The 21311-nt window shown below is 54.8% G+C and overlaps 1 protein-coding gene across 1 annotated transcript in view; it reads left to right on the top strand.

Moving 5' to 3' along the window:
- Nucleotides 1-21311, top strand: part of KHDRBS2 (KH RNA binding domain containing, signal transduction associated 2) — a 47267-nt gene that overhangs the window by 11496 nt on the left and 14460 nt on the right. Inside the window, exons 2-6 of the mRNA XM_054397578.1 lie at nt 1510-1637; nt 11742-11858; nt 14547-14693; nt 17548-17675; nt 18880-19069. Coding sequence (XP_054253553.1) covers nt 1510-1637; nt 11742-11858; nt 14547-14693; nt 17548-17675; nt 18880-19069 — 710 coding nt within the window. The remainder of the gene's footprint in view (nt 1-1509; nt 1638-11741; nt 11859-14546; nt 14694-17547; nt 17676-18879; nt 19070-21311) is intronic.

Below are 21311 nucleotides of genomic sequence, written 5' to 3'. Positions count from 1 at the left end.
TCCATGCTCAGGTGAGAACAGGGCTGGGGAGGAGAAGCTGAGGGACCTGGGGGTGTTTAGTGTGGAGCAGAGGAGCTTGAGGGGAGACTTCATTGAGCTCCCTGAAAGGAGGCTGCAGTGAGCTGGGGGTTTGGCTCTTGTGCCTAGTCTCAGGTGACAGAAGGAGAGGAAATGTCCTGGAATTGTGCCAGGGAAGAGTTAGGCTGGAGATGAGGAGAAATTTCTTTGCAAGAGTGGTCAGGGACTGACAGAGGCTGCCCAGGGAGAGGGTGAAGTCCCCAGCCCTGGAGGTGTTGCACAAAAGTGTGGCCATGGCACTTCCAGAAATTATTTAGTGGCCATGGTGGTGTTGGCTTGATGTTGGACTGGATGACCTTGGAGAGCTTTTGCAAGCCAATCAATTCTGTGGAAGAAAACCAGAGATAAACAAAAGAACAGCTCAGCAGCTTCCAAGTGTGCCTTCAGCTGACAGGAACAGTGCTGTCTGTGCTGCTCTGAAGGGAAGAGGTAAGAAGGAAGAACTGCACAGAGTTCAGCTGCCAGCACCCAGCTGTCATCATAGCTGGGGCAGGCACATGAGGCTTCACAGACACTGCTGGAGGAAGCCTGAATTGAAGCTGGAAGACCCCCAGGCCAGCCTGACCCAGCACTGGTAGTGCTGCTGGTAGTCATAGGTGGTCATAGATGTGGGGTGCCAGATGGTGGCAGAGGTGGCAGCAGGGCCCCTGGCAGATGCTGTAGGTGTGGGGTGCCAGGTGGTGGCAGAGGTGGCAGCAGGGCTCCTGGCAGACAGGGCAGACACAACGCTTGGCTGCCCACCAGCTGATGCAGCCCAGCAGAGCCACTGGTAGCAAACCATCACTAGGGCCTGGTCCCGGATGGGCCTGGGGCACATGGGGCAGGTCTGCTTCTTGGAGTCCTCCTGTGCCATGGCTTGGGTGCTGCTGGAGGCTGCTCCCTCTGTCCAGTCCTCCTGTGAGGAGAGCTGCAGAGCTGTGGCTCTGAGCAGCGGGTGGCAGCCTGGTGGGCTTCAGGCTGCTGTCACTCTGCTCCTCCACACTGGCTTCCTGTGCCTGGGCGCTGCACGTCCCACGGAGCCGCAGCTGCCTCCTGAGCTTCCTCCTTTGGAGTAAAGCCATTTCCCCTAGCTGGCCATGGCACTGCTGCCCTGGGCAGCCTGCTCTGCTTGAAGGGCTCCTTGCTGCCTGCAGCAGGGTGGAACAAAATGTCTTTGCAGCCCTGTGGATTGAGCTGTGAGGATGGTCTCCTCTTCAGCAGGCTGACAGAATCCTAAGCCTCCTCTGCCCCCAGGGTGATCGTTTGGCCTCAGGTTGAGCTGGGGAACAGCCAGGTGAGGAGCAGGACCTGCAGCTCCAGGCTGTGCTCTGGAAACAGCAGCAGCTGCCACAGGAGTGCGAGCAGCAGGAGAGCTGTGCAAGGATAATGTTCCTGAGATGGCAAATCTCCTGTCACTCACTGCCCTCTCTTTTACTGCTTGGTTTCTTTCAGAAATAGAGAAATTTCAAGGTTCTGAAGGCAAGAAGGAAGATGAAGAGAAGAAATACCTGGATGTCATCAGCAACAAAAACATCAAGCTGGCAGAAAGAGTCCTGATCCCTGTCAAACAATATCCAAAGGTACTGGGAATCTCCTGACACTTGTTTGATAGAAAACTCAGGCCCTTAGCCATATTTAGTGACTCTTAGCATGCAAAACCCCCAGGCTCTGAGAAATGCAGCTGCTGTTGGAATCTGCCTGCTTCTTAGCTGGAGGCTGTTCTGCCTTCTGTCTTGAGGCCTTTCAGAAATGGTAGTGAAGTGAATCCAAGTTTTGGGTTTCTTTGAGTACATTTTGTAGCTGCTCTGGAGGCTGTGTTGGACTCTCTCCAGCAGGTCCCTGTCCCTCTTGAACTGGGGAGCCGCAGACTGGACACAAGACTCCAGCTGTGGTCTCAGCAGGGCAGAGCAGAGGGGCAGCAGAACCTCCCTAGCCCTGCTGGCCACACTTCTGATAGCCCCAGGGTGCTCTTGGCCCTCTTGGCCACAGAAGCATGTTGCTGTCCTGTGGGGAGCTTGCTGTCCACTGGCAGTCCAAGGTCCTTCTCCATGGAGCTGCTCCCTTCCATTCTATGATTTACACCCCTAAGGATGTGAGAGCTTAGACTGCTACCAAACTAAGTCTAGAATTGTGCTGCTTCTGCTCTTCAGCTGAGTTCTTCACAGAGCAGCCTGGGCAAGTGAGGGCAGGAAACTGTTAACTGAGCTACTTGAATGCATTGGAGCTGGTGCTGGGGGTGGTTCTTTAAATAAGCAATTTTCCCTCATCGGTTCATGCAATGGGTTGGGCTGGGAGCGACCCTAAGATCATCCAGTTTCAACCTTCTGCCATGGGCAGGGACACCTCCCACTGGACCAGGTTCTGAAGGCCTCAAGGATCTTGAAGCTGCATTTTTTAACTAAAAGGTCACTATTTTATGAATCAGAGGCAAGGGACTCAAACTTTGATTTTAATCATAGCCATTTTAATCTTCTGTCCAAACAGAACAGTTGCCCACAGTCTCTGCTCCACACAGCACCAGGAACAGCAGAGGCAACCCCCGCCTTGCTTCTGTCCTGGGGTTGAATCTGGGATCTAACAGTGTTTGCTGCTTGCACTAAAGCTCTGCTACCTGGAGCCACTGCTAGAGAGAAAATGATCACAGGAAATTTGCATAAAGTGCTTAAGGCTCAGAAAAATCTCTTGAAAAGGTGTTGGGATAAAAACGATTCAGTGATGAAAGGCCAGGCTCTAATTAAGCTTCTCAAGATATAGGGAAAAAATCCTTAAGTTGTGTGCAGTTTAATTTCTACTTCAGAGCAAGTTTCTTATTAATATCTACTTCCCCTCCTGCTCATTAGTTTAATTTCTAATATACTAGCAGAAATGTTTCAATATTTAAGCTACAGCTCTGCAGTGTTGTCTGCTGCTCTGCTACAAATCAATAACCAAGCTGGGTGCAGTGACTTCTGCATCTGCTCACCAGCTCATGCTGGAAAGTGAAGTTGTATGGGAACCCCTGAGCAGAGGAGGACTGCAACAGGAGTTCTCTTTTGGTATCTTCCTTTATTCCAGCTGAAAAAGGGGTTGGAATCCAGAGGGACCTGGGCAGGCTGGAGACGTGGTGGAGGAGAACCCCAAGGAGGGTCAATAAGGCCAACTGCAAGGTCCTGCACCTAGGGTGGAGCAATCCTGGATATCAATCCAGGGCTGATTCTGAGTGATTGGTGACTACTTCGCTTGTGCTCCTGATGTGATACAGAGCAGAGAGCGAAAGGAGAGGAGGGATCCTGCTAGAAAGGCTGGCAATGCCAGGAGGAGGAACAATGCATTTGAGCTGGGAGAGGGCAGATTGAGACTGGAGAGGAGGAAGAAATTCTTCAGAGTGAGGGTGGGGAGACAATGGAACAAGTTGCCCAGGGAGGCTGTGGATGCTCTCCTTGGAAATGTTCAAGGCCAGGCTGGATGAGGCCTTGAGCAGCCTGGGCTGGTGGGAGGTGTCCCTGCCCATGGCAGGGGTTGGCACTGGATGATCCTGAAGGTCCCTTCCTTCCAACCCAAAGTATTCCACGATCCTATGAATTCTAAAGTTAGTGAAATGAAAGCATCTCACAAAGGCACCAACTGCACTCTTGGCAGTGCCACCAGAATGCAGAACCTGACCACAGCTATGGAGAGCCCTTGGGAAAGTCTCTCTGGCTCTGTGGCTCCTCTGGAAAGGTTCTCTGGAAGGTGCTGGCTCTCTTCACCTGGGTGTCTGAGGTATTCCTGGTGTCTCTGAAAGGTCAGAGGGTCCTCTCAGGCTGGATGGTGATAGTCTGTAGGATGTGCTTCCCTTGTGTCCAGCTTCCCTTCCCCTCCCCATGCCTTGGTTTTGTAGCTCTGGAGCCTGCTAAGGACTCAGGTCAGGCTGGAGGTTCACCCAGCCAGCACAGGGACTCCTGCTGAGCACTTGCAGGTGTGAGACTCGGGACATGCTGGGGTGTTCCTCTTCAGGGACCCTCTTGGTTTGCAGGCAATTTTCAGTTCAAACCTTCCCTCAGCACTCCCTGGTCCTGCTGGAGAGCTCACAGGGACAGTCATGTGTGTGGCTTTCGGGGAGTGCTGCAGGAACACATCCCGAACCTCTCTTTCTGAGGGAAAGAAGGAGCATTCTCTAAACTGCAGAAGAACAGGAGTCACAGTCACAGAATGGCAGGGACTGGAAGGGACCTCTGGAGATCACTGGGTCCACCTCCCCTGCTAAGGCAGAGCCACCTACAGAAGGTCACACAGGAACACATCCAGGCAGGTTCTGAATGCAAAACGTCTCTGGGCAGCCTGCTCCAGTGCTCCTCCCCGCTTCAACTGAAGAAGTTCCTCCTCGTGCTTAGGTGGAACTTCTGCTGTTCATAGGCACTGGCCAGGCTGCCCAGGGAGGTGGTGAGGTCAGCATCCCTGGAGGTGTTTAAGGGACTCAGAGGACATGGTTCAGGGGCAGTGCCTTAGCAGCAGTGGTGGGAATCTGACTTCTGGGCAGGTGGTTGGATTTGAGGACCTCAGAGGTCTGCTCCAAGTTCACCAGTTCTAGGGTTCTGTGGCTCAGTTTTGTACCTGGTACCCCTTGCCCTGGTTTAAAGCCAAAAGCAGATTGCTCAGCCCAGGGTTGGGAAGATGCTGAGGCGCCACCAATGGCACTATGCAGCCCTGTCCCCAGGGTGCAGCAGGGCAATGGTGGCTGTGAAGCTTCAGGGGTGCTAGGGTTTGTTAGGAGTGTTTAGAAGAGGCAGCAGCTCCTGTGTGAGTGGTGGCTGCTGTGTCCTGCACCCAGTCTGTTTGCCAGCTCTCAGATTGGATCCCCAGCAGGGGCAGCTCCAGGTCACTGTGTGGCACAGCTCTGGAGCTGATGGCCAGAGCAGGGAGCAGAGGTGTAGCCAGCCCTGGCACTGCACAGCCCTTCTCCTGGGCTGTGGAATGAATCCATATGAGATGCTTCACATTTTTCAGCTGAGCCTGACAGCCAGCTTCATGAATAAAAAAGACCCCATCCATCCTGGGGTGTGGAGCCACCTCCATGGGATTTATCACTGGGTAGGAGAGTATCTGTGCTTAGAGGCAGTGCAGAGTGACTGTAGAGAGCCAATAAGTCAAGGGAGTGGAGAGGCAGTGAACTCCAGAGATCCATGGAATGGGTTGGGTTGGAAAGGACTCTCCAAGACCATCCAGTTCCCAACCCTCTGCCATGGGCAGGGACACTTCCCACCAGCCCAGGTTGCTCAGGGCCTCATCCAGCCTGGCCTTGAACACCTCCAGGGATGGGGACTCTACCACCACCCTGGGCAGCCTCTGCCAGTCCCTGACCACTCTTACAGCAAGGAAATTTTTTCTCCTCTCCAACTTAACCCTCCCCTGGCACAATTCCAGGACATTTCTTCTCCTTCTATGACCTCAGACTAGGGAGCAGAGCCCAATCCCCAGCTCCCTGCAGCCTTCTCTCAGGGAGCTGTAGAGAGCAAGGAGGTCTCCCCTCACCCTCCTCTTCTCCACACTGAACAGCCCCAGCTCCCTCAGCTGCTCCTCCCCAGCCCTGTCCTCCAGACCCTTCCCCAGCTTGGTTGCCCTACTCTGGATCTGCTCCAGCCCCTCCATGTCCTTCTGGGAGTGAGGGCCCAAACTGAACCCTGAATTGAAGGTCATTTGTGATCTTTAGTCTCTGCAAACCCTTCAGGTATGTTCTCCACGGCGATCACTTCCCTTCTGTTTGTGTCCTGCCTTCTCTGGCTGCTCACCAGGGTTTTCTCTTGCAGAGCAAGTTGTAATTGAGAGGAATTAAATGAGCCCCCCCATCCCCATTTGTCTTGAAGGCAGGAGAAGCACTTGTGCAAATTTCAGTGCATTTTGGGTCACTGAAGCATTGCAGAGGCTCTGATTAGCCCCCCTGAGTAAGCATCCTCTCCTCCTCATTCCAGAGGTGTGGTGATGCATGAGCTGGAGCATGGAAATTCCCTGCCAGCCAGCCCATCCCTCTTGCTGCCAGCTTGCTGCTGCCTGCTGGGAAGCCTGCAGGTAACCCAGGGACATATGGACAGTAGGCTGCATGGGAAGGAACATCAGAGGTGATGCTTACAGGTTCCTGATGAAGCTGTTGGGGAAGAGTTTGTGTTAAAACAACACAAGGAGTGACACAGGGCAGGGTCTGCAAGAATGGGTTAGAATATCCCGGACTAGAGATCAGGGAATAGGTTGGGTTGGAAGAGACCCTAAAGATCTCCCAGTTCCAACCCCTTGCCGAGGGCAGGGACACATCCCACCAGCCCAGGTTGCTCAAGGTCTCATCCAGCCTGGCCTGGAACACCTCCAGGGAGGAGACATCCACAGCCTCCCTGAGGAACCTGTGCCAGTGTCTCCCCACCCTCACCCTGAAGAATTTCTTCCTCCTCTCCAGTCTGAGTGTCCCGTCTCCCAGCTCAAAGCCATTGTCCCTCATCCTGGCCCTCTCAGCCCTTGTCAGAAGTCCCTCCCCAGCTCTCCTGGAGTTCTTCAGGTACTGAAGTTGCTGGGAACCACTCTGTAGAGCTTGGGAAGATCTTTACAGCTCCCAGTAAGTGTTTGTGCTTAGTGGGTGGTTTGCAGCCTTTGTTTTCAGACACTGCTCTCAGCTCTGCTGGCAGATGCTGTCCCATTGATTACCTCTGGCTCCCTGCTCAGCGGCGGCTCTGATGACAGTGAAATGAGAGGCGCAGATCCAGGTTGGCCAGTCACCAATCCAGGCTGGGTGCAGAGTGGCTTGAGAGCAGCCCTGAAGGAAGAGCCTTGGGGGGGTTGGGTGCTGAGCAGCTCCCCAGGAGCCAGCAGTGCCCTCCTGCAGCCCAGCAGGCAGCTGCGTGCCAGGCTGCAGCCAGAGGAGTGTGGGCAGCAGGGCAGGAGAGGGGATTCTGCCCCTGGGCTCTGCTCTGCTGAGACCCCATCTCAAACACTGCCTCCAGCTCTGCTGTCCCCAGCAGGAGAAGGAGACAGAGCTGCTGAAGTGAGTTCAGAGGAGGCCACAAGGAGGATCCAAGGGCTGGAGCAGCTCTGCTGTGAGGCCAGGTTGAGGGAGCTGGGGGTGTTCAGCCTGCAGAGGAGAAGACTCCAGGGGGACCTTAGAGCTGCCTGCCAGGACCTGAAGGGATCCTGCAGGAAGGCTGCAGAGGGACTTTTCCTGGGGGTGTCTGGAGACAGGCCAAGGGGAAATGATTTGGAGCTGAGGCAGAGCAGGGTCAGACTGGAGCTGAGGAAGAAGTTCTTCAGTGCCAGGGTGGTGAGACTCTGGCACAGGCTGCCCAGGAAGGCTGTGGCTGCCTCCTGCCTGGGGGTGTTCAAGGCCAGGCTGGATGAGGCCTTAGCAGCTGATTCTAGCTGAGAGGTGTCCCTGGGCATGGTGGGGAGGTTGGAGAAGATGAGCTCTGAGCTCCCTTGCAACCTGAGCCACTCTAGGGTGACAGGAGAAGCTTTTGGATGGGGTTAATTTCAGATTTCTTTGTATGCATCCTGATGTAAAAATCCCTTTTAGTGTCAGATTGAAGGTATTGATCAGCCCTGAAAGCTGCCATTGAGCAGCTGACATCCCAGCACTTGCCAGCATGCTCCATGGGAAGCAGGAGCAGCTGGGCACATTCAGTCTTTCAGTAATTCCCTTTCATGGCAGAGATTTCTCTCCCAAAAGCCTCAGATTGTGCAAAAGAAGGGGAATTGTGGCACTGAAAGGATGTTTGTGTCATATTTTCTTCAGCCTTGCCATAAAGCCGGGGCTGTGAACAGCTCTGAGTCATTTTTCACTCATTGCTCGTCTTATAATTTGCTATAAACCAATTTTCTTGCTTTTATGGTGATAATCATCAGCTCTTCAGTGCTCCCCACAATAATTATTAAGCAGTTTGCCAGCTGCCTCACATCCAGGCCTTCCAGCTGCCTGGAAATCCTGTCAAGATAAAAGAAATATTAAATATTTATTTTGGAGAGATGAAATATTTATTCTGCATCAATTAAATATTTATTGTGGATAAAGTAGCCATTTATTATGGATATTGTGCAGCTAAGCCTTCATGGCTGCACAGCTCCACTTCTTCACCCTCCCACTGCCCATAAATTTGGTGCTTTTCAAAGGCAGAAGTCAAACTAAGGGACTTGAATTCATCTTCCTCCTGCAAAAGCCAACAGATGCCTGCATCTGGAACTGGCTGGGACCTGTGACTGGTGGGCAGGCACTGGCACAGGCTGGACAAGGGGCAATGGTTTGGAGCTGAGGCAGAAGTTCTTCAGTGCCAGGGTGGTGAGACTCTGGCACAGGCTGCCCAGGAAGGCTGTGGCTGCCTCCTGCCGGGGGTGTTCAAGGCCAGGCTGGATAAGGCCAGGAGCAGGTGAGTCCAGCTGAGAGGTGTCCCTGGGCATGGTGGGGAGGGTGGAACAAGGTGAGCTGTGAGGTTCCTTCCAACCATGGTTATGATAGGTGGCACATGAGGCAGTGCCACTCTGTGCTCTCCCTGGGCTGTGCTGAGAGCATGAAAGAGCATCACTGGCTGGGACTTGTCCCCTGTCCCACTTCAGCCTGCAGGCTGACATCCAAGGCAGTAGGTCCCAGCTCTTTCTTGTTTTCTTCTCTGACCACTCTTGCAGCAAAAAATTCTTCCTCATGCTCACCCTCCCTTGGCACCATTTCAGGCCATTTCCCATGGCAGATTGGAAGGTCTCTTCAGCTTTTCCTTTGGCGTTCCAGACTCTTGCAGTTGGAGAGATGCTGATGGGCTGCTGCCAGCTAGCCAGGAGCAGATGGTGTTTATCGCTCTGACCAGGGAATTGCTGCCTGTGGGAGGAAGGAGCCCAATTAGCCACATGTTGATTGTGCTTTTCAGTGCTGTAGGTTCAGTGCCTTCTTCCATACCTGTGCAAACCTCCTCACTAGTGAGCTTGGTGGTGCCTTCTGCAGCCTGGGCTGCTAGCAGCACCACTGGGGATAAATGTCCTACAGCTGAGATGAGCTTGGCAACAGGATTCCAAGAGCTCCTTATCATTTACCTTCTGCCTCGCTTATTTTTCAGTAGTCAAAGCTGACTGCTTCAGGCTTGGCTGGGTGGAACATTAAAAGACAGGTTGCTTTTTGTCCTCAGGTGACCTCTTGTGCTTGACTCACTGGAGCATGGCTCAGGCTGGCTATTGTGAGCTCAGCATGTGCTGCACTCTTCAACAACTTGGCTCTTCTTCTGCACTCTGTTCATGGACAGCCCCGAGAGCAGCTCCACTCTTTAGAGACGTGGGCTGGCATCAGTCATGGCCTCAGGTGGCACCCGGGGAGCTTTAGGTTGGATGTCAGAAGAATCTTCTTGACTGAAAGGGTTCTCCAAGCCTGGCCCAGGCTGCTCAGGGAGGTGGCTGAACGCCCATTCCTGGGGCTGTTTGAGAGGCAGAGATGTGGTGCTGAGGGCCATGGGTCAGCTCCAGCCTGGGCAGCTAGAGAATGGTTGGACTGGATGCGCATGAAGGGCTTTGCCAACCCAAATGAGTCTATGGTTCTATGGGCTTGGTCTGGTGGCTGCTCTGACAACAGCTCAGGGCAGATTGAGGCTGGAAATGAGAAGGAAATTCTTGGCAGTGAGGATGAGGAGACACTGGAACAGGCTGCCCAGGGAGGCTGTGGATGTCCCCTCCCTGGAGGTGTTCAACTGGGCAGCCTGCTCTAGCTGGAGGTGTCCCTGCTGCCTGCAGGGGGGTGGACAAGATGCCCTTGGAGGGTCCCTTCCAAGCCCCTGCAACCTGCGGCTGTGTCCCTTGGCTGCTTCTCAGCCACCTGAGCCCCGAGTTCCAGAGAGAGCAGAGGACACAGGAGTGGCAGGGTGGCAGGTGACAGGAATCACACTGCTGGAGCTGCTGAGGTTGTCCTGAGGTGAGGAAGTCTGAGTTCAGACACATCAGACCCAAACCTGATTCTTCTTTCACAATCTGAGCATTGATTTGACTTTCAAGGCTGGTTTCCAGCATTTTGTTCCAATAGCACAACTCATTACCAAACTGGGCCAGGAAGCTGCTACACATGCAATGGAAGAGGAGGGGGTTTGCTCTTTCAGAGCAGACTGGTGTCTGGCAGGGGTTTGGTGGAACTGCTGACCATCTGCTTCGTGGACCTCTGCCAATAGTCTGTTTTCATTCCAGGTTCAGATGCCTGCTGTCAGCCACACGACTGCTGCAGCATCTTCTGCAAGCTGCCCCCAAATCTGAGCTCCCAACACTTCTCCAGACTGAAGAAAGAGTCATTAAAAGAGTTCACTTCTCAGAGCAGTCTTCCAAGCAGGAGCTCTGATGAGCCCAACCTTGCTACTCACATGAGATTCCTGCCTGATGTGGCCTTGGCCCTGTCAACCTTCCCCTGGCACACAGCTCTCCAGGAGCTGCATTTTCCCACAGAACACTGAATTTGGAGGCCCTTGAGGGGCTTCCAGGGGTTTGGACTGGATGATCTTCGGAGGTCACTTCCATGCCCACCCTTCTGGGAATGTTCTTTAGCCCAGGACTGAATTTGGACTCTCTTTCTCTCCCGTGTGGCTCAGGACGGACAGACCCTTTGTGTGGCAGCGCGGCAGGGATGAGCAGAGCCAGGAGCAGCAGCCCCGCCCTGTGCTGCCGAGCCCAGGCTGCTCTACTTTGTGTTTCTAGACAAAACTAATCCCTGCTACCAGCGTTGTGCTGCTTTATCTTCCAGCTGCAGACATTTGTCTGTCCCAGGCTTTATTTATGGGGGCTCTGCTGCCCTGCTCTGATCTGTGCAGCAGAGAGCAGCAGGCACTGACACCAACACTCCTCCTTTGTGTTGCTGCTTGTACAGCCCCATTCAAGCTGGTTGTGAATCAGAGCTGCTCAGCTGCAGCAGGGATGGGGCTGGGCTGCTGCAGGAGGGACACAAATCCTCCTCTGGCTGTGTCCATCACTGCCCCTGGGCTGAGGCTTGAATCTTGATGCTGGGAACAGCACTGTGGTGGGGATGTCCTGGAGGAGTCCAGCCCCTCCCTGCTGGTAAATGGAGTTCGTGTTCTGGAGAGAAGTGGAGCTTAGAGCTCTGTGCTGCAAGGGAACAACAAATCATACAATGGCTTCATGGAATGGTTGAGTTGGAAGGGACCTCAGAGAGCATCTTGTTCACCCGCCTGCCATGCCCAGGGACACCTCTCAGCTAGACTCAGCTGCTCAAGGCCTCATCCAGCCTGGCCTTGAACACCCCCAGGCAGGAGGCAGCCACAGCCTTCCTGGGCAGCCTGTGCCAGAGTCTCACCACCCTGGCACTGAAGAACTTCTTCCTCAGCTCCAGTCTGACCCTGCTCTGCCTCAGCTCCAAACCATTCCCCCTTGGCCTGTCTCCAGACACCCTCATGAGAAGTCCCTCTGCAGCCTTCCTGCAGGATCCCTTCAGGTCCTGGCAGGCAGCTCTAAGGTCCCCCAGGAGCCTTCTCCTCTCCATGCTGCACACCCCCAGCTCCCTCAGCCTGGCCTCACAGCATTGCTGCTCCAGCCCTTGGATCATCCTTGTGGCCTCCTCTGGACCCTCTGCAGCAGCTCTGTCTCCTTCTCCTGCTGGGGACAGCAGAGCTGGAGGCAGTGTTTGAGGTGGGGTCTCAGCAGAGCAGGACAGCTGGTCTATAAACTTCTGGAGGTTTCCCACAGCCTCCCTCTCTGAAACACTTCTGTTCTCTGCTTTCTAGTTCAATTTTGTTGGGAAATTGCTTGGACCAAGAGGAAACTCCTTGAAGAGGTTACAAGAAGAGACAGGTGCCAAAATGTCCATCCTGGGGAAAGGATCCATGAGGGACAAAGCCAAGGTACTGTCTGTGATCCAGTTGTGCCAAACCCTTTGTGCCTCAGCTCTTACACCTGCATTGCCTCTCTGCTTGTTCACCACCCAGGGAACGGGCCCAGAACAGCCTCTGACTGCAGGACTCCTTTGTTTTTTTCCAGTTCCATCAACTGCTTCAGGAGAGCTTTTCTCTTGCTACTCAAACCTTGCTTCCTGTGGAGATGGAGGCCTCCACAATTGCTGCGTTCCACCTAAAGGAAACCCAGATTAAAGCTGGGATTGATCTTTCAGGAGTCTGCTTCTGCTGAGGAACAGCAGCTGTAGAGTTGTGGCTTGGTCAGGCTGAGAGCTGGGTGAAGGTGGGACCTCAGGAGGCTTGGTCAGGCTGAGAGCTGGGTGAAGGTGGGATCTCAGGAGGTTCAACAGGGGCACGTGTAGGATCCTGCACCTGTGGAGGAACAACCTCTGCACCAGGATAGCTGACCTGCTGGGGAGCAGCTCTACTGAGAAGGACCTGGGAGTGCTGGTGGACAGGAGAAGGCTGAAAGGGGATCTGACCAATGCCTGCAAATATCTGAGGGGTTTGGGGCAGGAAGGGGCCAGGCTCTGTTCAGTGGTGTCCTGTGCCAGGACAACGGACAGTGGACACCACCTGGAACCCATGGGGCTTCCTGAAGACTTCCTGAGCTTTGCTTCATGGTGATGTTCCTCCTGGGTTGATTGATCTAGTTGGGGCTTCCTAAGGAGCAGGTTTGCTCTGCTAGAGCTCTGGCTGGTGATGGTGTCCTTGCTGTGTCACAAAAGGATAAAGGCAGGAGGAGCTGCCCTGGATTCTCTGTAGCAGTGCTGGTAACTGTTATCCATGCCTGGTGTCATCTTGAGCAATATGATGAATTCTTTTAATATCATCTAATGGGTTACTGTTGACAGGAGTTCTGGGCTGCCACTCCAGGGACAGCTCTGCAGGGAGGTAAATCACAGAGCAGACAATTAAAGGGGATAATTAAAAAAGCAGAGTGGCAGCAGCAGCTCTTTGGAGTCTTCACTGGAGTCCCTAGCAGGAGAGGTTGGTGAGTTGGGTTTGGACAGCTGAGCTGGATGTGATTGTGCTTGGAGCATCTCCATCAGGGTTCAGTGTTCTCCTTTGCAGAGCCGTTGGGTGCTCTCTGGATTCCTTTCCTGGCTGATTGCTGATGCTTTCCCATTGATCCACCCAATATTAATATGCCTTCAGAGCTGGGACTTTTTCCTGCTGCAGTTTTTGAGCAACCTGCAGTCCCTTATGGCTGCTAAAAGGAGCTTTAAGGCAATCTGTGCAGATTTACAAGAGTAAATCAACAAGAGTCATGGGATGGTTTGGGTTGGAAAGGAACCTCAGACATCATCCCCTCCCCACCATGGGCAGGGACACCTCTCAGCTAGGTGGTCAGCAATGCAGGAGACGCAGCTGGGCTCTCTTGTGGCCTTTGATTGCTCTCTGTGGCTTCTCCACTGAGACATCTTTGGCTTCCAAGCCCTCCTTTGATGCAATTAATGCTCAGCACAAGTGGTGCACTCAAAATGAGGGCAGCTCAAGCTGTGGTGGAACCTGAAGCCTGTCTCTTTCGTAACTCCCTAGCTGAGATGTTGCTCTTCACTCACATCCAGCTCACAGCTATGGAGCAGCCACAGCCAATTGTCTGGATGCTTTCTAATGGAGCCACTCTCAGGCTGCTCCTTCAGCTCCCTCTCTCCTCCCCAGTGAGGTAACTTGGGAGCAGCAGTGTGAGTCCATTGTCAGAGGGGACGCTTAGCTTGGGCAGCAGGAAAAATATCTTCACTGCGAGAGTGGTCAGGGACTGGCAGAGGCTGCCCAGGGAGGTGGTGGAATCCCCATCCCTGGAGGTGTTCCAGAAAGGTGTGGCCATGGCACTTGGGACCAGAGTTTGGTGGCCATGGTGGGGTTGGGTTGGTGGTTGGACTGGGTGGTCTCACAGGGCTTTGCCAACCCAAACAGTTCTGTGAGTCTATCAACACTAACATGTACAGCCCACAGATACTCACTCAACTTGTGACAGGATGAGGGACAGTGACTTTGAGCTGGGATAAGGGAGATGGAGACTGGAGAGGAGGAAGAAATTCTTCAGAGTGAGGGTGGGGAGACACTGGAACAGGTTGCCCAGGGAGACTGTGGATGTCTCCTTCCTGGAGGTGTTCCAGGCCAGGCTGGATGGGACCTTGAGCAACAGGGCCTGGTGGGAGGTGTTCCTGCCCACGGCAGGAGGTTGGAACTGGGATGATCTTTAGGGTCCCTTCCAGCCCAAGGCCTTTCCTGATCTCAGAGCTTGCAGATTTAATAAGCAGCAGCATTCATTACACTGCTCCCAGGCACTCAGCTGGATCTCTGTGTTTTTGTGAGCAGCTGGGGGTCAGAGCTGCCTGCAGCTCTGCCACGAAGGCTTTCATCTCCAAGTGATCACTCCTGGAGCCTTTAGCACATTGTCCCTGCGCTGCTGGAAAGCTGCTGTAGATGACAGTGGCCTGGGTTTGTCCCTCAGACTCTCCAGACTGATTTGCATGTCTCTAGGTGGCTGCTGCTGCACTTTGATTTCCTCAGGGCTCCAGCAGCCTTGCCTGCGTCCTCTCCCCTTGCCACCTTCTCTCCCAGTGCCCAAGCACAGCAGAGGCAGGAGGCCTGCAGTCCTGAGCAGCCCCACCTCTGTGTTGTCCCCAGGAGGAGGAGCTGAGGCAGAGCGGGGAGGCCAGGTTCGCGCACCTGAGCGAGGAGCTCCACGTGCTGATCGAGGTCTTCGCACCGCCCGGGGAGGCCTACTCCCGCATGAGCCACGCCCTGGAGGAGATCAAGAAGTTCCTCGTTCCTGTAAGTGCCCCCTGGGATGCCCTCTGCCTGCTGGTGGGCTTCCTCCTTGGAAGCTCTGTCTTCTGCCTGTGCTACTGCCTAGAGAACCAGAGACTTGTCTGGATTGGGAAAGCCCTCTGAGACCACCCAGCTCAACCACCAACCCAACCTCACCATGGCTACCAAACCCTGGCCCCAGGCGCCATGGCCACACCTCTCTGGAACACCTCCAGGCATGGAGACTCTGCCACCCCCTTGGGCAGCCTCTGCCAGTCCCTGACCACTCTTGCAGCAAAGAAATCTTTCCAGCTCTCCAATCTAACCCTCCCCTGGCGCACTGTTCCATGGTCCTGGTAGATCCATTGTGCAGTTAGATGAGGCTTGCTTTGCTTTGTTCCTGTAGAGACTGAAGGGTCAGAGCTGAAGTCTCAGTCTCACAGTTTGCACTCTGAGGCCAGCAGCCTCTCTCCAGCCCCCAAGGAGTGAGTCAGGCCTCCCCTTCCTGCCCTGCTGCTGGTGGAGTGCAATGCCCCAGGTAGCTCTGATGGTGCCAATCAGCTCTAGTGCTGCTGCTCTCTAGCTGCAGCCTGCTACAGGAGCCAGGGTGGCAGCCATGCTGGGCTTGCTGCTCTGTGACACACTGCCAAATCCCCCAGCTGTTAGCTGCCCCCAGGGCTCCAGAATGTGGCTCCAGCTTCTGTCTGCTCGTCTTCTGCCCCATGGGCATTGTGAAGCTGAGACTCAGTCTGCCTGCAGCCTTCAGACTGCTGCTTGCCATGTCTCTGTCTCCAGAGGTTCTCCACGCAACTGAGGTTTCTTTTTCAGACAGACCTTGGGCAGGTGGAAGCTGCCTGAGCTGCATCCAAAGCAGCATGGCCAGATGGAGAGAGGGGATCCTGCCTCTCTGCTCTGGGGAGACCTCACCTGCAGGGCTGGGTCCAGCTGTGGACCTCTAGCACAAGAGAGACCTGGAGCTGATGGAGAGGGTCCAGAAGAGGCCATAAAGATGATCAGACGGATGGAGAACCTCTGCTGTCAGGACAGGCTGGGAGAGTTGGGGCTGTGCCCTGACTGGAGAAGAGAAGGCTCCAGGGAGACCTCAGAGCTGCATTTCAATATCTGCAGGGGAGCTGCAGGCAGGCTGGGGAGGGACTGTTTAGGCTGTGGGGATAGGACAAGAGGCAAAGGTTTGGAACTGGAGCAGGGCAGGTTGAGGATGGCCATCAGGAGGAAGTTCTGCACAGTGAGGGTGGGGAGACACTGGAAGAGGCTGCCCAGGGAGGTGCTTGAGGCTCCATCCCTGGAAATATTCAAGCTCAGACTCAATGTGTCCCTGGGCAGCCTGCTCTGCTTGGAGGTGTCCCTGCTGAGTGCAGGGGCTTGGACAAGGTGACCTTGGAGGGTCCCTTCCATCCCGCTGCAGTCTGTGAGAGGACATCATGTTCATGGCTGGGGACCTGCTGAGCTGGTGCCTCCTCCAGAGGCTGGGCTCTTCCAGCCTCAGCTGGATGATGTTTCTCTTCTGCAGGGTTTGGGGATTCCTGGCTGCCAGGGGGCTGCATACATACACAGTGGCCTTGCACAAGTGCCAACCAGAATGGGTGAATGCAGAGGCCTGTGTGGGGAATGCAGTGCTGGAGTCATGCAGGAGGGCTTCTGGCAGAAACGTTGTCACTTGGTGTGCTCTGCAGGCTGCCCATCTCAATCCATTATGACCTGGCACTTGTGCCCAGTGAAGCAATCAAACCAGTCCACACATAGGCAAAGAGCCACCTTAGCAGATGGCTTTGGCTGTAGGTGACCAGGAACCCATGGACGGACATCAGCCATGGCCTCAGGGAGCTCTTACCTAGGCAGCTCAGCACAGCTGTGGGCATTGAGCTCTTCCACGTCCCACTGAGAACATTTGCAGTGCCCACCAAGCCCCCACAGTGGGTGGGCTGGAGCCAGGTGCCGGAGCTCTGCTGGAGCTTTGCAGCAGGAACAGAAGCCTGGTTCAGGAGGGGCTCAGCTACAGACCAGTCTCCTGCCTTGCACTGAACTTTGGGTCTGCATTGGAGAGGCAAAGAGTCAGGTGTGGGGATGCAGCTGCAGCCACCTTGGGTGCGTGGCCAGCAGAGACTGTGCCTCACCCAACCCCTGCCGATGGAACCAGGGAGTGGGTTGAGCTGGAAGGGACCCTGCAGATCATCTGCTTCCAGCCCCTGCAGGAGGCTGCAGTGAGGGGGGCTTAGGCTCTGCTCCCTAGCCTCAGGTGAGAGAAGGAGAGCAACTGGCCTGGAATTGTACCAGGGGAGGGTTAGGTTGGACATTAGCAGAACCTTCTTGCCTGAAAGGGTTCTCCAAACCTGGCCCAGGCTGCCCAGGGAGGTGGCTGAATCCCCATCCCTGGAGGTGTTTGAGAGGCAGACATGTGGTGCTGAGGGCCATGGGTTTGACTGCAAGAGTGCCCGACTGCCCTACTGTCCTGTGTCTTGTTTTGAGTACTGGCTCTTAAACATTTCTCTCTCATGGAAGTGTTTAGAACAATCATTATTTTGCTTTCTTACACCCAGTAGTGATTTATTTACATTCTTTCACTTTCTCTGCTCGAACTTAGTGAAGAAAAACTAAAAAGACAGTCTTAAAACCATCACAATGGGTTAGCCCCAGCCTGGGCATAGCTGGAGCATGGTTGGGCTGGAGGCTCTTAGAGGTCTCTTCCAGCCAAGACTGTTCCATGATGTCCTGATGTCCTGAGCAGCTGTGCCCTCCCCCTGTGGCTCTGCACACGCGGGTGGCCGTGCAGAGAAGCTCAACCCAGCCCCATCCCTGTGTGGGTTTGGTGTCCCAGCTGAGCAGCAAGACTGAGCAGGTCTCCTGTTGTGTCTTGCAGGACTACAATGATGAGATCCGACAGGAGCAGCTGCGGGAACTCTCCTACCTGAACGGCTCCGAGGATGCCACGCGCGGCCGGGCCCTACGGGGCCGCGGCATCCGAGTGCCCCCCACGGCTCCTGCCAGGTCTGCCCCCTCGCTGCCCTGCTGCTGGCCCCTGGCCTCAATCAGTGCCAACAAACACCTAGACACGAGCCAATGACAGACCAGGGGCATGCCCTGGGGAGAATCAAAACAGTGCTGCTCTGGCAACTGACCTGCAGCACAGGGAGGAGACTCTGCCCCTCTGCTCCCCTCTGCTGAGACCCCACCCACAGCATTGCAGCCAGATCTGGGGTCCCCAGCACAAGGAGGGCAGGAGAATATTAAATAAAACCAAACCCCTAAACCCTTTTGCTAATAATTGCTGCTAACAGCACAGTGACTGACTCAAAGCCTGTGTGGGCTTCAAAGGGACCCCCCCAAGCTCATCTTGTCCAACCCCCTGCACTCAGCAGGGACACCTCCAGCTAGAGCAGGCTGCCCAGGGCACAGCAAGGCTGATCTTGAATATCTTCAGGGACTGAGCCTCAACCACCTCCCTGGGCAGCCTGTTCCAGTGTCTCCCTGCCCTCACCGTGCAAACTTCCTCCTGATGTCCAGCCTAACCCTGCCCTCCTCCAGTTCCAAACCCTTGCCTTCAAGGAAGGTATGTCCTGCAAGGGAACCTTCACAGACTCCAGAAGTGGGTCTCTGGGAACCTCATGAAATTCAAGAAGGCCAAGTGCAAGGTGCTGCACCTGAGTGGCCACCAGTGCCAGCACAGCCAGAGGGGTCAAGGCACCGTCAGTGCCTCTGCAAACCAGAGGCTTGGGGCTTTCTGTAGAGGAGAGGCTGGGCATGAGCTGGCAGTGTGTGCCCACGGCCCAGGACCCAGCCATGGCCTGGGCTGCACAACAAGAAGGGTGACTAGAGGGTCAAGGGAGGTGATTCTTCCCCTCTAGTCTACCTCTAGAGACCTGATTTGGGGTGCTGTGTCCAGCTCTGGGGCCCCCGCACAGAAAGCAGAGGGGCCTGTTGGAGCAGGTCCAGAGGAGTCCACAAGAATGGTCTGGGCTGGGGTGGAAGGCTGAGAGTTGTTGGGGTTGCTCAGCCTGGGGCAGAGAGCTCTGAGGCCTCAGGGCAGCCTCTCCATATACCAAAGGTGGTTTTAGGAGAGAGTCCCTGTCCCTGGAGGTGTGCAGGGCACCTGTGGCCATGGCACCTGGGTGTTGGGTGCCTGTGGTGGGGTTGGGTGGATGGTCTCAAGAGGCTTTTCCAAAGGGCTGAGGTCTCTTTTTGCTCTCCTCAGGGACCATGGTGGTGCCATTCCTCCCCCCCTGCCTGGCCGAGGTGCCCAAGCCCCCAGAGGAGCACCAGTGAGCCGTGGAGCCCTCCCAGTGCCCCCCGTGGCAAGGGGCGTCCCCACCCCCCGGACAAGGGGTACCACAGCTGTCCTGGGCTACAGAGCACCCCTGCCATCTGCCGCCTATGAGGACTATGTGAGTAACCAGCCCTGGGCCTGGCCTCGGAACTCTGCTGGCCTCTAGCATCTCCTGGCCTGGCAGCCTCCTGCCCCTTGCCCTCTGTCTCTGCTGCTGTCCCTCTGCTGCCCACTGCGGTCCTGGGTCAGGGGCAGGGGTCTGCAGAGCTGTGTTTTGTGTGCTGGGGCTCACAGAGCTGCCCCCAGCTAGCTCTGGCACGTGACAAGGCTGTGCTGGGAGGCTTTTCTAACCCAAACCATTCCTTGGTTCTATGAAATGTCAGAAAAATGATCTCAAGAAAGCTCCTGGTGCTGCCCTCAGCGCCCCTGCACCTGTCCAGCACTGTCCTGTTGGGCTTGGCTGCTGTTCACTGAAGGTTGAGCTCTGATCCCCAGGTGTGAGGCCAAAGCCTGACTCAGATCATAGCCTGAGCTGCAAGGAACCTTCAAGACCATCCATTTCCAAGGACACCTCCCCCTAGCCCAGGCTGCTCCTGCTGGTGCCCATCCCATCTTCAGCTTGATTTTGTTTGTTTTTCATCTGCCTTCACCTCCTGCTGTAGCTGGAGGTGGCCCTGCTCTGTGCAGAGGGGTTGCACAAGGTGACCTCTGAGGGTCCCTTCCAGCCCAATGCAGTCTGTCAGGCTGTGACTCCCCTCTCAAGGATAAGAGCAGGGCAGTTTACAGGCATTAACTATAATTTGTAACCAAACCAGCTGGAGCTGTGGGTTTGTGCCCAGGGCTCACCCCTGACCCTGACATGGATTTACAACGCAGTGGTGGATGATCAGCAGAGCCTCCACTTAATGAAGTCAGAGCTTTGTGTTTTTAACACTCATTTGGACACCCAATTAGCTCTGCCTCTATTGAACAGCTCCACCAGGAAATAAATCAAGTGTGGAAACAGCAGTCAGGGCCAGCCTGCCTGGAGGTGGAGATGTGCCCAGGGCTGACCCTGTGCTCTGCAGCCCTGGGCATTGACATCTTCAGCTGCCCAAAGCATCTCAGACCTCTGCTCCCCTGCTGACACAGACACCAAAGCCACCAAGTCACACCTCAGGCCAGTACATCATGGCCTTCCACACCTTTAGGGATGGGGACAGCACCACCTCCGTGGGCAGCCTCTGCCAGTCCCTGACCACTCTTGCACCAAAGAAATTTTTCCTCCTCTCCAACCTAACCCTCCCCGGCACAATTCCAGGACATTTCCTCTCCTTCTATCACTTGATACCGAGAAGATATCGAATCCAGCCTCCTCTCAGGGAGCTGTAGAGAGCAATGAGGTCTCCCTCAGCCTCCTCCACACTAAACACCCCCAGCTCCCTCAGCTGCTCCTCCACAGCCCTGTTCTCCAGACCCTTCCCCAGCTCTGTTGCCCTTCTCTGGACCTGCTCCAGCCCTCAATGTCCTTCTGGGAGTGAGAAGCCCAGAACTGAACCCAGCACTCAAGCTGTGGCCTCAGCAGATAATCCCTGCCCTGCTCCTGCTGCCCACACCATTGCCGCTCTAGGCCAGGCTGCTGATGGCCTTCTTGGCTGCCTGGGCAACCCCTGGCTCATCTCCAGCTGCTGGCACCAGCACCCCCAGGTCCTTTTCTGCTGGGCAGCTGGGTTGAGTAAAAGGCATGGTATATAGTACAGCACCCAGCCCTGGGCAGGGGGGTCCATTTGACACAGAAATAGTAAAAAGAATTCCCTGGGATGTGTGTTTGAGAACATTTGTGCTGCTCCTCTCTTAACCAACTGAAGCAGAGTTGTGGCTTCAGAAGAGGAAAAAGCAGAACCCCCCTTGTTTTCCTTGGTTTTACCGTGTGGTTGCTTTGTTGTCCAGGATCTTTTCCCAGCACCCTCACTCTTGAGCTGAGCAGGAGCCTAGGCATCACTCAGCTGCGTTTCACTTTCAAACTGTTTCCAGTTCTGCTTTGTGAAGATCCTCGAGGCCTTTTGCCACCTAAATGTCTCTGTGATTGCACTTCACAAACTTAAGTCCTGCAGAGCTCTGCTCCCTGCAGGCTCAGTTGTTACCTTCATCTCCTCTCCCAAACCTCCTGACTCCCATTTGCAGGTAGAATTTGAATCTTTTCCCAGGCTTGCTCACCACACAGGATGGTAAATTAACATTTGCATTGAAAAAGGGCAGCCTCCTCTTGCTGGCTATGAGCAGGACCTCTGCAGGGCTGGGAGCATCCAAGATAAAGGATTCTGAATAATCCCCTGGCAAGAAAGGCTCTAATGCAATTATGTAGCCAAAGAAACTGGATT

Source organism: Indicator indicator, chromosome 2, assembly GCF_027791375.1.
Source record: "Indicator indicator isolate 239-I01 chromosome 2, UM_Iind_1.1, whole genome shotgun sequence".
NCBI lineage: Eukaryota > Metazoa > Chordata > Aves > Piciformes > Indicatoridae > Indicator > Indicator indicator.
This window is presented reverse-complemented; position numbering and strand designations above follow the sequence as displayed.